The following is a 13,342-nucleotide window of genomic DNA, read 5'->3' on the forward strand; positions in this document are numbered from 1 at the left end:
TCAGCGCTTCTTTCTGTGGATGGCCAGAAGTGTGACTCAGGATTTAGAAGTATTAGTCTTCTTCACAGGGATGTTATAAAATGTACTGGAGGGTTATCTTCCAGCAAGGAACTTTATTTTGAGTTGGTATGAGATGTAGGCACAAGAACTTAGGTGCTTAGTGCCTATAGTTAGTAGTTGTGTAGGTTTAGTTTGGTCAGGTTAGATTAGGTTATGCTAGTTTTTAGTTAATTTGCCAGGTGTCCATAAAAAATGTGACCAGGGCGGTGTTTCACGGGATGCTGCTACCACGCTGCTATCCAATTGCACGAACTGACGTCACACTTGTGGTAGTGTTGGAGCAATGGGCCTGTTGATGTTTCCATGGAAACCCAATTTGACACGTGTATAAGCAGCGTGCTGCTATCACTGGTGAAACAGGGCCCTGACTAACCTAACCTAACCTCAATCATCACACATATTTGCAATCTACTCATAGCAGAAGCACCCAGTTATATGATAGATACTCACCATGACTCAATCTTACCTGCTAACAACTTAAAAACAGCTCGCGTCAAGCCGTTGCCAAGTTAGCTCACCTTTGCCATGCCGCATCCATGGAAACAGCCAAATGAGGAACTGGCTCATTGGGTGGCTGGTGTCAGTCTGTGCATTGAAAGTGTTTCTTCTCTGAAGCTGCTCTGCACTGCTGTATTGCCATGTTAGATGCTCAGAAAATGTGGGAAATGATAATTGAGATACTTTAGTGCTTTGTTCATGCTCCAGACATCAACAAGTACAAATTCTGCAGGGTACACCTATGAGCTAGGTGAGTATTTTATGTGAATGTGATGTTTGACTGTAGTAAATACACAAACAAACACAGGGTCACAGTTATATTCAATCTCCACATAAACACAACAAAAACGCCCAAAGCCTCACTCCGCGAGCACACCACAAATAACGCAAGCCTTTGCAGGCACCAAAATGCTTTGATTTACAGGATAGGTATACTTTTTATATCCTTTATCCTCTGGGATCTTGCTGCCAAGTTGAAGTAAGATGACTGAACTTCAGTATTTATCAACCTTTTCTTCTTATAGCCACTGCTATACGAGAATGACTAAATGCTTGGTTTGATTGATTAACTGCCTTGAAAATTTAATGATCGATCTTCAATTCTCAATGAAGGCACAAATAAAATAGTTTCCTCTCCTCTTGGAATACACAAAACAAAATATTTAATAGCTTCTTAGTGGATGGACGAGAGCCTGATGCATGTTCGCTTCATATTTTGTAACAAAAGCGCAAAAACTGCAATATAACAGCACTATATGTTTCTGGACAAAATGCAGCGGCAGTAAAACCTTCCCTGATGGCATTCATTCTTAGCCAAATGTAATGACAAAAATATTTTGTAGTAACTATTAAATTCCGGCTAAAAACAGTGCACGGTTTGAAAAAGAATCATTCCAATGACGGTCCATTCTTGCGGTCCAGAAATCGCCACTATTTCCGGCCTCTCCAACGCAACTCGTTGTCCAGACGTAAATATGCTGAGCGGACGGCGGAGAACCTGCGCGGTGCGCTAGCGAGCGGACTGTCTGAGGAATGCGCGAGGGGGAGGCGGCGGCATCCCGGCGCGGCGCGGAGGTCGAGCTCACCGCCTGCCAGCCAGTCGCCCGGCGGCGCGGGCGGAGAGGGAGTGCGCGAGTGGGCCGGGTGTGCCTGGTACAGTGGTGAGCGAATTTGGACGCGAGGCGCTGCGACGGCGGTACAGGATTCATTTTGGTCAGGTACGGCTCTTAGCTGTGATTGAGGGATATTTCTTTGACATGGGCTTCATATCTGTAACCGATTATTATCATATAAAAATTTATGATAGGTATACCTATCGTTACTTTCTTACTTTTCTTATCTCCTTTCCTTCTAGTTTATTTGTCGTTCCTACTTCCAAACTATTAGCAAATCCTTACCCCATTTTTACCCACTGGTTACCGCCTATTATTTTCGAAGACGACAAGAAACGGAATGTTTAATGGTCTTGTTTATTGTTATGAAAATTTTTGCTAGGTTTTGTCAGTTTATATTAAAACTAAGAACAAAAAGAACAAAATAGACGTACGTGTATTTAGGAGCGTTTATTTTCATTTACATTCTTTGTGTTCTGGCCCCGAAATGTATTTTCTGTTACTAAAAAAAAATGGATTGTTTAGGAGAGAGGAGGTGGATGCTTTTTCTGCCCCCCCCCCCCCCCCCCTCCCCCATTGCATTATGCCGTGCGGCTCTCGAGATCTCACGACGAATCACTGCCTACTCCCCGCCCCACTCCGGTTGATTTAGGTACATTAATAGCCATCGAATGCCCGATTGTAGTCATAGTTGACTTCGCGTGGATGTCAAAGGGGCTGCTTCCAGCAGCTTTACTTACTCGTAATTGCTTTTGTAATTGCTTTTGTAATTACTTACTCGTAATTGCTTTTTACTCGTAATTATAAATGAATTAACTTTCATGTTGTCCCTATCAGGTACCGTGACATTTATATTTTTCCGACTTATCGCGCAGTTAAACAGTACAAGTCTCGGCATATGACCTCAGCAGCTTTCCGACACCTCTGACACCCAACTAGCGTCACGGCCCGGCCAGGAGGTCAACGTCCTTGGCCTCGGCCCGGCTCGCTAATGGTCCTGCAACTGCAGAGGTGCGCGGCAGAGGCTCTGCACACGTATCGGGGATGAATTTATCGGAGGCAGGGCTAGACACTGCATGCACGAGTGCACACGACCGAGCCAATCACAACCGGCGCCTGACCAAGGATCGACAAATGCCGAGACGACGGGTGCATTGTTCCCCGAGTGACTCCACGAGGAATCGTGTTTTTGTGGGCGTCTTATCCAAAGTGCCGTCTCCGGACACGAGTTGGTTATGAGCTGAAGAAACACGAGAAACGTGCATTGCTTTCGGAATAGGTTTACTGCACCATGGGTTATCTTGATGCTTGGTCAGAACTATGTTTTGTTGTAGTGGAATTTTGAGACCTAAGTTAAATGTATCCATATTAGCATGCAACCTAATAAAAGATATCGTGGCTATGAAACTCGGAATCAATTGAAAATATACCGTAAAATGTCAATTCATGCTGATAAATACATGCACATATATTTGATAAAATAAGTACACGTATGCCGTATATACTTGAGTAATACACATAAATAAAATAGAAGCTTGTTTTAAAATAAGCAAAAGGATAGCCAATATATTCGTGCGTAGCACATCATCAGGTCATCGCACCTGATATATACTCTGAACGTGGCCATGTCAGTCCGACGTGGCACCACGCGGGGCTGGTCGGACGGGATCTGGCACCACTGGATGGACGGCCGGCGGATCCCGTGGGAGTCCCGTAACTCCGGCACCAGTTTTTACTTCAGCCCGATAAAAAACGTTCACCTATCGCCGCGGTTCCCTCCAATCGGTCCGACCGGACGGGCGGGCCACTCACAGACCTGCGCACTGTGTAGTGTTATGAGTGTGTGGGTGTATGTTTTGTTGATTTTCTAAACTGTTAGAGCAGCCGTCCCGCCGAACCTGAGGCGTCTCGTCTCGTGTTCCGTGTCGCTGGCCGGGCTGGCGGAGAGGACAGTGTCGCTGGCCGGGCTGGCGGAGATGGAGAGGAGTGACCGCACGGAGCCAATGGGAGTCTCTGGAGAGACGTCCGGCCACGAGACGGCTGGCGTCGACGGAGCGGAAATACGCTAACTGGTGTGTTTTCGTGTGGGCTGCAGAGCTCTTCCAGCAAACTGTCTGCTTACTTTCTGCTTAAGTTCACGTTTTGAGAATAGTCACTCGTCATACAGTAGGTCTAGCGTCATACAGTAGGTCAACGATCGGACGGGACGAGGGAGACTGCAACCGAGAACAGGAAAATAACGCATGAAATGCCGGCTCTCGGTCGCGAGAGCCGAGACTTCTTCATCCATCTCGATTCAAACAACAGACCAGGCATACACACGTGTTGATAGGTTAAAGTGAATAGGACAGCCAGCTAAAACAAAGCCAGCAGGTTGGAATTTCGAAGCAGGTATCTTGTGTCAGATTTGCTATGTTACAATGCAACTGTCTTTTCGGTCATTGCTATTACAAGAATCTGAGCATTACATAGATAGTGGACTTCCCAGCGCCGCCCAGTGTCCGGCACCGCGCTCACCCCAAGGGGTCCGTAATTTGCACCCCTGCCCTTCGCCTTTGTCTGCGCATACCTGCTGCACTCCACCCCGCCATTGTACTCGTCCGTCTCGGTGCGGCGGCGGGGCGCGGCGGCTGGGATCCCCATTCCCCACTCACAGGACTGCGGCCCGTCGTCCCACAGCGCAGAGGCTCCGCGGCGTCCGAGGCGCGGCGGCCCGTCCGCCGGCTGACCGTCCCTCGGCTCGGAGTTCACGGTCAGCGCGCTGGGGGCGCGGCGCAGCGCGGCCGGCCGGCCGGCGGACCAACCGCCCCGGGCCGGCATCCGTGCGGTAACAATGGCACGCAGAGACGCAGCGGCCACTGGTCTGTAATGAGCCGCCGCCCGGCCCCGGATCAGGTACACGTGCTGACGTAGCTATTTTGTCGGACGTGCCAGCGGTATTATCCCTTGACCATCAATGGCTGAGGGTATCCAGCTTGCACAGTAAAAAATGAACTGGAAGACTGCAGGAAGGGTTTACAGTGCTGCAACTATCGATGTTTCTGTCTGAACTTCGTGATAAACCGTGAAGTTCACTGCCCCTAAATACCTCACCAGAGCCAAGCATCAAAAATGTATCGTTGGCTGGTGATCAGTGAAATAAAGAAGTGGCAGTGTAGTGTTACTCGAGAGCACCCATCTGGAACTCGGTCGCTGACCGTTCTGTGTTGATGTGTCTGTATTTCCGAGTGGTTTTCTGGCGATTAACACGCTCGGATAGCCGATCGATCACTCGATGATGGCCTGAGAGAGCTGTTATTGAGCCCCGCGGTAGGTATTGCCTCTTCCTCCGGCTGTCTCCTACCGGCTCGTCAAACAATTTCACGGAGTCGTGGGCCCGCATCGTAGTTATGATCAACTTATCGACGTTGTCTTGACTCACCGACCCGATTTCTTTGTATCTCCTGCAGTCTTTCATCCATGATGTCCGAATTTATTTTGGAATGACTTTGTCCCCACAAGCGTTTGAGATATATTTAGCGTAGAATAAACTTTAAGCCGGTGGCGTTAAGTCGTATTGCGCCACTAAATATTTCGATATGACTTGCGAGTAGTAGGCAGGGCAGTCCTGTCATGTGGCGCTACGGCGGTAGGAGGGGCCGTGTCGTATGGCCGTGAGTACTCCGTACACGTGTTCCTTTCTACCGGCGCTCGGTGTACGCCGGTCCTGCCGGAAAGACCATCGGCCAGGTGATACGATCGCGGTGAGGCCGGATCCGCCGCCGATTACAGTTCTTCAGTCACAGAATGCAGGCTTTACACGACCAAGGTGCATGGTGTAACATTAAAACTAGGCGAATAATGTGTGAGGGAACATCCGGCTTTGGTTTGAAAGCCCTCACATTAGCTTTCATGTTTGCACCATGGATTTCCTCAGTAAATATTTGATTTAAAACGGATATTTCTAACTCCGAAATCACTCATTCTTTAGCCTGCACCCCGCGCTAACCAAACTAAAAAACGGTATGCCTCTCGTCCAGCGGTAAATCTCGCAGCTGATGGAACAACAAGCTACCGCTTTGTTTTTCACCGGGCCGTGCGCGGCTGAGCTGACCCTGTGCTGCCAGTGCCCAGTGCCCGCTCCCCGCTGGGCCGCTGGGCCGCTGCACCTCGGCAGTCCCTCCTGCGTCACGTTGCAGCGCTGACGTCAGACGGCTTGGCTGCAGCCGCCGCAGCTCCGCCGTGAAACGGGCGGGCGTGTCTCCGGCCACGTGCGGCCGATTCAGCGGCTCACCGTGCTGCGGTCGAGGGACCATTGTGCCCTGATCGGTAGGGGAGAGTGGTGCAGGAGGCCCCCCCTTAAGCTCAGTTACTATTTTTAGACAACTGATAATATTTAAGCGCTAACGTGTGCATGCGCTGTGAGCTTGCATCATTTTCCCATACATATTTGCATTCAAAATGAATCTAGGGGGTACACAAACCGTAAACTTTAACATTTTGGAAAAAGTTGCAAAAGGGCCTCTTACACTATGGGTATGGTAAGACGCCCCCCCCCCTCGGGCGTTTTAAAAGTCAAGTCGACTTGTAAAAGACGCTTTGCGAACACAGCTGCAAGGCCTTTTATTTCGAAAAGCTAAGCAAATACGGTGTTATCGAAACCAATAACACTTCCAAAGCGCTCGAACAATGCGAAAACTAGCACAACCAAACGCTGATGACCAACGAAAATTGTACCTATAACCTCTAAGAAAAGAAACAGAAAAAAGAAACAAAAACAAACTCCTTGAAAAAAGAATGCCACGCCTGCCGCAAGTGCAGGCGTTTTAGCATCGGGGGCGTTTTTTTATCGGGGGGCGTTTTATCATCCTCGAAGGGAGGGCCTCTTAAAAAAATACAGTGTTTTAACGTCCACAATATTTATGGTTTATGAGACATTTGCAGCGCACCAGAACATGGTCTATTCTGAAGCTAACATGTGACAATTTCGATGAGAAAAGATTGCATTTGATAGCCATTGTTTTTTCAGATATATAAGGGTGATAAAGATGCATATATCTAGCAAGTAAAGGGGCAAAAACAGAAACAGGCTTACCAAAAGTCGCTGCGACGCACCTGATACCTCAGGTTTCGTGAGTTGTTGTTTCAAGAGGGCTTCTGCTTTACAAGAACATTAAAAAATAAATAACATTATTGGTTTGGTAAAAAAAGCGATGGGGCCTCTTACCGACCCTGGGCGTCTTACACGGATCTCCCCTACTGAGCCCCGCTGTAGGTCCCAGCCGCCGGCAGACACGGAACACAGACCCTGAACTGAGCAAAGCGTAATGGCTAATGCCATTTTTATTCCATGCTCGCTATTTTGATTGCAAGAAGTAGCGAAAGAAGTCAGGAAGTAGCTACAGGGTGTCCCAGAAGTCTTGAAGCTTTTTTATTTTTGTCGTGTGACCTTGCTATGCCACTGATTAAGGCAAATGACGCCTCAAACGAAAGAAAATGAACTGAAGTTTTGTATTTTCATGCGTAGAGCACCACTTTAGTCAGGTGGCCCCCATTGTGAGTCGCACAAGATTGAGCACGAGAGATCACGTTCTTCGCTGCCGCCAATATCTCCCGGTTTGCGAAACACCGGTGTCGCCATGCCCGTTTCTGGTCAGCTTCAGAGCCTTATTTCATGAAGCGAGCCAGGAAACAGAGTATTGGATCTCCGAGAAAACATTAGCAACATAATGATTTACTGATCAGAAAGTCTCCTGACATGTTTGCACGCATCCATTACGAAAATAAGGCTCAGCTACTTGAGCGCGCTAAGCAACAGCCCGTTGTAATCCTTTGATTCGTCGCATTATTATGGTGCTAAAACAAATATCAACCGTCGCAAATATATGTCGCTAATAGTATGTCGCTCGCTTCAGGGAATAAGACTCTGAAGCTGACAAGAAACGGGCATGGCGACACCGGTGTTTCGCAAACCGGGAGATCTTGGCGGCAGCGAAGAACGTGCTCTCTCGCGCTCGTTCTTGTGCGACTCACAACGGGGGCCACCTGACTTAAGTGGTGCTCTACGCATGAAAATACAAAATTTCAGTTCATTCTCTTTCGTTTGAGGCGTCATTTGCCTTAATCAGTGGCATAGCAAGGTCACACGACAAAAATAAAAAAGCTTCAAGACTTCTGGGACACCCTGTATAAAATTTCCATGTAAAGCCTTTGAAAACTGTTTCTTCTCGTCCCATCTGCTCTAGTCTCAACGGTTAGTCATAGTTATGTTAAGACGTCTTCAAGGCTTACCTTCACTTCAACCACCTCTGTTCTAAAGCATATTGTTATAGCTCCGTGCCGTTGTTTACAAATGACTACCCGAGTGTCACCATTTCTAGCCTGTTTGTAAGAAGCCTGTGACTTGGGGAAGTAGGGCGACGCATGGTTGCATCTTAGTGTCATTATTTCAGCTGGGGCTAATTGGGTTATCTATACCGAACCTCTGAGCCTTCTAAAAGGTAACCCATTGACAAAAGGTGAATGTCACCAAAGAATGGATAAGAAAGAGCTGTGGGCCCGACTCGTCCTCCAGTATCCAGTGGTGGCCACTTCCTCTGGTGAGTTGTCTGCTCGGCTGACCCACTGGCTCTTTGTTTCAGGTGTGGTGGGTGGCTGCGGCGCACCACTGCCTGCCGGATCAGGTGACCTGTTGCTGCGCCCCACGAGTGGGTCCACAGTTGGACGCCGAGGGAGACCAGTTGAGAGACCAGTTGAGAGACCAGTTGAGAGACCAGTTGCAGTCACTGCAGCTGCTCCAGACTCTGCTCGCCGGTACTGAACTGCCAGTAGCTGGCGAGAGTGCGAACGTCATCCGCGTGTTGTGAAATTTTCCCAGAAAAAGAGTGACCGTCAAGTGTTCTTTGACTCAGAACAGTCCACCCAGTGTGTGCGCCGCTGACCGAGTCGGCTGCCTAGGGTGTTTTGCTCGCCCCAGTCCCTCAGTCACCTGGCCGGGGAACCCGTGTGACCCTGAGCCGGCCAGTGCGCGGCGATCGGGCCCAGTAATTGGCGCCGGTGGTTTTTGTTCCGCTCCGCCGCCGTGATAGAGCGACAGTAAACAAGCGGCCACGCCGAACCGGCGGCCGAGCCGAGCTGCCGAGGTGCAGCCAGAGAAGAAGAAACAATGATTCTGCGGGACCCGGAGCTGGAGCCGCCGCCGCAGAAGAGCACCGGCATGGAGCCCCCGCAGAGACCCAAGGTAGGTGTCAACGGGCTTCAGATTGATATGTTGCTCTAGAGCCCCCCATTGCTCATAGTCCATGCACTCACAATTGTTGAAAATGATATGATGAATGAGTGCGAATGCGCGGGAGGTCACCCCCAACAGCTGTCGCATGCGAAGGAGGTGAAGTAGGATTGGTGTGGCACCAGACACCAAGCATGTTCTACCAGACAACACTGTATTTGGTCACTACGATATCCTCCCAAGCGAACTGGAGACATATGCGAGGCGCCACCATTCCCAAATCGCTAATCGACAGACGGTAGGCATGCTTGCAGCTTACCTCTTGTCCAATAAATCGCTTCAGCACTTTCTCGCGTATGCAAGCCAGCGAAGTCTGATGCCATCTCTGACTGAGGCGCTGCTTTCACTGCGATATGAAGGTTCTTCAATACCGTCTCGCCCAAGATAACGTTATCCCGTGTTGACGACATCTCGTCTTTGCGTTGCCGTTTCACCCATGACAGTGTTATCCCTCCATAACACCGCAGCGCGACAAGATCCTCTCATCCCAGCGCCGGGGCAGGACGGCGGCCGATTAGTGGTAGTTACTCAGTTCAATGAAGCATGGCCGCTCCCATGGATCGGTCGGTAATGGGTCCTTGCTGGGAGGGCCACACCAGGAGGACACTGGCTGGAAGCAGTTCTTATACAGGGGCGCCATGACGCAGGATCCGCGGGGATCAGAGGACAATCCTCCGCTGTGAGGGTTACACTGCCTCTTGGCAGTGTAAGTTACATTCTATGAATGTGCTCTTGGAGACGAGCGAACCCGGGCGGGATTTATAGGTGGTCGTATAAGCTGGAAGCTCGCTTGGTAACTGACACAGTTAATAAAAAAAACTGACGCTTGACAACATTGTACGAAAACGAAATGTTGCTGTTTGAGCTGATTATAATACATAACTGATCCTGATTTTTACTTTCCTTTATTTATTTCGAGTTGATCATTTGATAGGTGAACCATTTTTGATAATTTTAGTTTCAATAAACAAAGCATACATTCAAACTGCTACAAATAGTTAACCCGCGACCTGGTGGGGGGGGGGGCTATTTTTTGCCCCCCCCCCTCCAGACTTTTCGATATATCTCCAGAACCACTGCGCCGATCGTCACCAAACTTTCAGTACCCTCCCGGACATCAATTTTACACATTGTGACCAAAAATTTTCCCAAAGGCTACGATAGGTTGGCCGGAAATGACGTCAGAGTGACGTCATGTTCTGCCGTTTTCGACCCAAAAAAGGGTTTCGCGGGAAGAGCTGTCAGGCCTATAGCTTTGCAAATACAGAAAAATGATACAAACATAAAAGCTGTAGAATGGACAGGGCTACAAAACAACTATCTCGGATTTTTAAAATTTTTGAATTTTGACCCCCAAAAATCAAAAAATAGATTTTTTGAATATAATAGCCAAAAAATCCAAAAAGTTTTTTGAATTTCGAAAAAAACCGGAATATATGTGATAGTCCTTACCGCCTTCTATCTATAAACCAAATTTGAGATCGATACCTCTTTTTTTGGCCAAGTTATAGCGAAAAAACTGTTCAAAATTGATGACGTCAAATTTTCAAACTCAATTTTCAGCAATTCTAGACCTCGTAGCGCAAAACAAAGACCACCATTAGACTCCCCGTGACGAGCTGCATCGAATCAATACCCATTTTATGCAAAAATATCAACTTTGAAATTTGACCTTTTTGACCTGACCTTGACCTGACCTCCACCAGAAAGTGACCTAAACCGTACCTGATGGTCTTATAACCAACACCATTGAGTTGGAAATTAAAAACTGGCCATAAAACATGCATCGCATAACCTTAGTAAAGTTGGGTTCATGTGGTGACCCTTGGTGACCTTTGGTGACCTGACCTGTGACCTGACCTGGTATGACCAGTGACCTCTAACAGCAACATGTCTACTAGGCAACTGACACCCTATCGCTGATTCCCGACAAAATGCGTTTTCCTCGGTGTTATAGCGCATTCCCTAGAAGACCCGTGAACGGTGAAACATTTCATCTTTGACCTGACCTGTGACGTCATCGGTGACCCCGAGGTCAATAAAATTTGGTTGCCCTCGACAAATTTGACAGGCCTTTCGAACGCCGTTTGAATTTTTTGGATCCGTCTAGTAGTTTCGGAGATACGAGGGGGGGCAAAAAATAGCCCCCCCCCCCCCACCAGGGCCCGATTTCACCAAGTGAATATATTCTTGGTGTACTTTGGAAAAGTACACCGACAAAGTACGACGATAATACTATTCGGTTTCGCCACAGGAATATATTCAATACGCCCGCTTTACGTACTTTGAGAGCCACCGGCGCGCATGCATATATCTTTTCTTGTCGGGGACATGCAGTCACTATATTTTTCCGTATTTAAAGTCGACGAGCTTAAATGCTCAGATATACAATATTATGGAAAAATTTCTAGCTACGCTAATAAGAATTAAATTTGTTGATCATACAAGAGGAAGTACCTAAACAAATATTGCTAATAATGCTCTTGATTTTTGCTGGGAGCATGACATTCCAAAGCCAAAAATGTAAACAATCGGCAGCAAGCCGCGCAGCATGCAGTTGACGTTACTGGCGTGTGTGGGTTTTATTGGATTTTGAATTGATATTAATTTTTTTCTTCCAAGTTACTTCTCATTAGATATTGCTTCAATATTTGTTCACATCTTCTACGCAATTCTGGAGTGGTTCAAAGCAAATATAAATAAAGTCGAACAAGAAATGGCATTACTTGAGGCACCTATCTTATATCTAACTACCGATCACTGACGATAGCAAGGAGCACGGCGGACTAGCCGACAAGTTATCTGAAATATTACTTGAATCAAGTTTTTAAATAATCGAAGGGTCTACCGACGACTTCAAATATGGAGAATATTTCGGAATCATTCGGCAGACTGAACCTGAACGGAAGCGGGAAGCCGGTGATAAATTGAATCATTTGGCCACAACACAAAAAAAAATATGGACATTGGACAGCATATGGGTACTGCAAAGAAAAAGCAAAAGTGGGCGATGAAAACGAATGTAAACGAATGCGTTGTGACTTGTGATGCAACATGCTGGGCATGTCAATCAAGGCGTTGCTGGACTGGACTTCAGTCCTTCCTCTCGCCCTCGCCAGTTATTTACTTCCTCTTCGGTAAAACGCTGTATAAAGAGCACGGTGTAATAATCACGGTGAGAAAGATTTGAAACGCTTTTGGCCTTTTGTGTTATCAAAATACAATGTGAACTGTCGTTTTTTTTTTAAGTGGAAAACTCAATGTAATCGGGAATGCGAATGAAAAAAGGAATTCCCTGTTGTGTTTCTGCATGATGGGGTGATTTTAATCGCAGTGATGCCACGATGAGATAAGCCTTATAAAAATAGCTGTTCTGGGGTTTAATTTCCCTGACACACGATACCCTATATATCCAGCAAGAAATAACCATTATGACATCAAAAACTTTTTGCGTAGCCTGTGGCATGTTTTTATCATACGCTGCATCGACGAAGTCATTAAATTTGTAACATTATCATACAAAAAAATTGATGTATGCCAAGCTGTTTCTCAAAGTATGCCACAAAAAGTAGCATACTTTCAATGCCAGCAAACTCGGCAAACAGCTGTTGAAAAAGCAGATCGGCGTACCAGAGGTACCTCAAATGTAATAGTATGCCAAAAAACGACGGACTTATGCAAATATGCAGTCATACTTTGTCTTTGTCTTGAATAAGTATCCCTGTACGGAGTTTGGTGAAACTGAATATGTCATAATATGCCAAAAGTGAATATGTACGCCGCCGTAATGGAATATATTCACTTGGTGAAATCGGGCCCAGGTCGCGTTATAAACAGACCCCACCAGGGCGCGGGTTAATATATTAGTTATATAGTAGTTAGTTAATATATAGTTAATAGTTAGCAGGCAGACATAGTACGCACTACGTGGCGCTGCGTTTGTGGATCTTTCCTGGACCGAGCCATGACCGAGCCGCCGATATCTGACGTGCGAAGTGAGTACCTATATTGAAGCCTGCCTCACGCTACCGTGCGTGAATAGACATGAAGCTTGCAGGTCATCGCTCAAAGACGTTTTCTGTGGAACAGTTAAAGAATATGTGCAAATCACTGCTGGATGCCAACATGTTGCCTAGATTCACACGTTTATCACCATCAACGGATCATATTTACTGTTATTACTTTACTTGTTTCCGATAATATAGATGTAAATCATCCCTAAGTATGACGAATTAAGCGTTATCATAAAACAGCTGGTATTGGGTGGTGGGTATTTCATAACATCAGGCAGCAATAGATCCTTTAGAATCAATATCAAGGCCATCGCTCGTATTTTTCACGGAAAGGCATTACCGGAACCAATCAGCTTTGATTTGCTGGGAGCAACAACAACTCAATTCCACGG

At 47.0% G+C, this 13,342-nt stretch overlaps 1 protein-coding gene across 1 annotated transcript in view; it reads left to right on the forward strand.

Moving 5' to 3' along the window:
- The first annotated feature begins 8,291 nt into the window (after positions 1 to 8,291).
- LOC122370881 (arf-GAP with GTPase, ANK repeat and PH domain-containing protein 2-like) overlaps positions 8,292 to 13,342 on the forward strand; it is a 95,259-nt gene continuing 90,208 nt past the window's right edge. The window contains exon 1 of the mRNA XM_043346828.1: positions 8,292 to 8,889. Within this exon, the coding sequence (XP_043202763.1) occupies positions 8,815 to 8,889 (75 nt within the window). The 5' untranslated portion in view covers positions 8,292 to 8,814. The remainder of the gene's footprint in view (positions 8,890 to 13,342) is intronic.

This window comes from Amphibalanus amphitrite, unplaced genomic scaffold (assembly GCF_019059575.1).
Source record: "Amphibalanus amphitrite isolate SeventyFive unplaced genomic scaffold, NRLGWU_Aamphi_draft 001179F_arrow, whole genome shotgun sequence".
Lineage (NCBI taxonomy): Eukaryota > Metazoa > Arthropoda > Thecostraca > Balanomorpha > Balanidae > Amphibalanus > Amphibalanus amphitrite.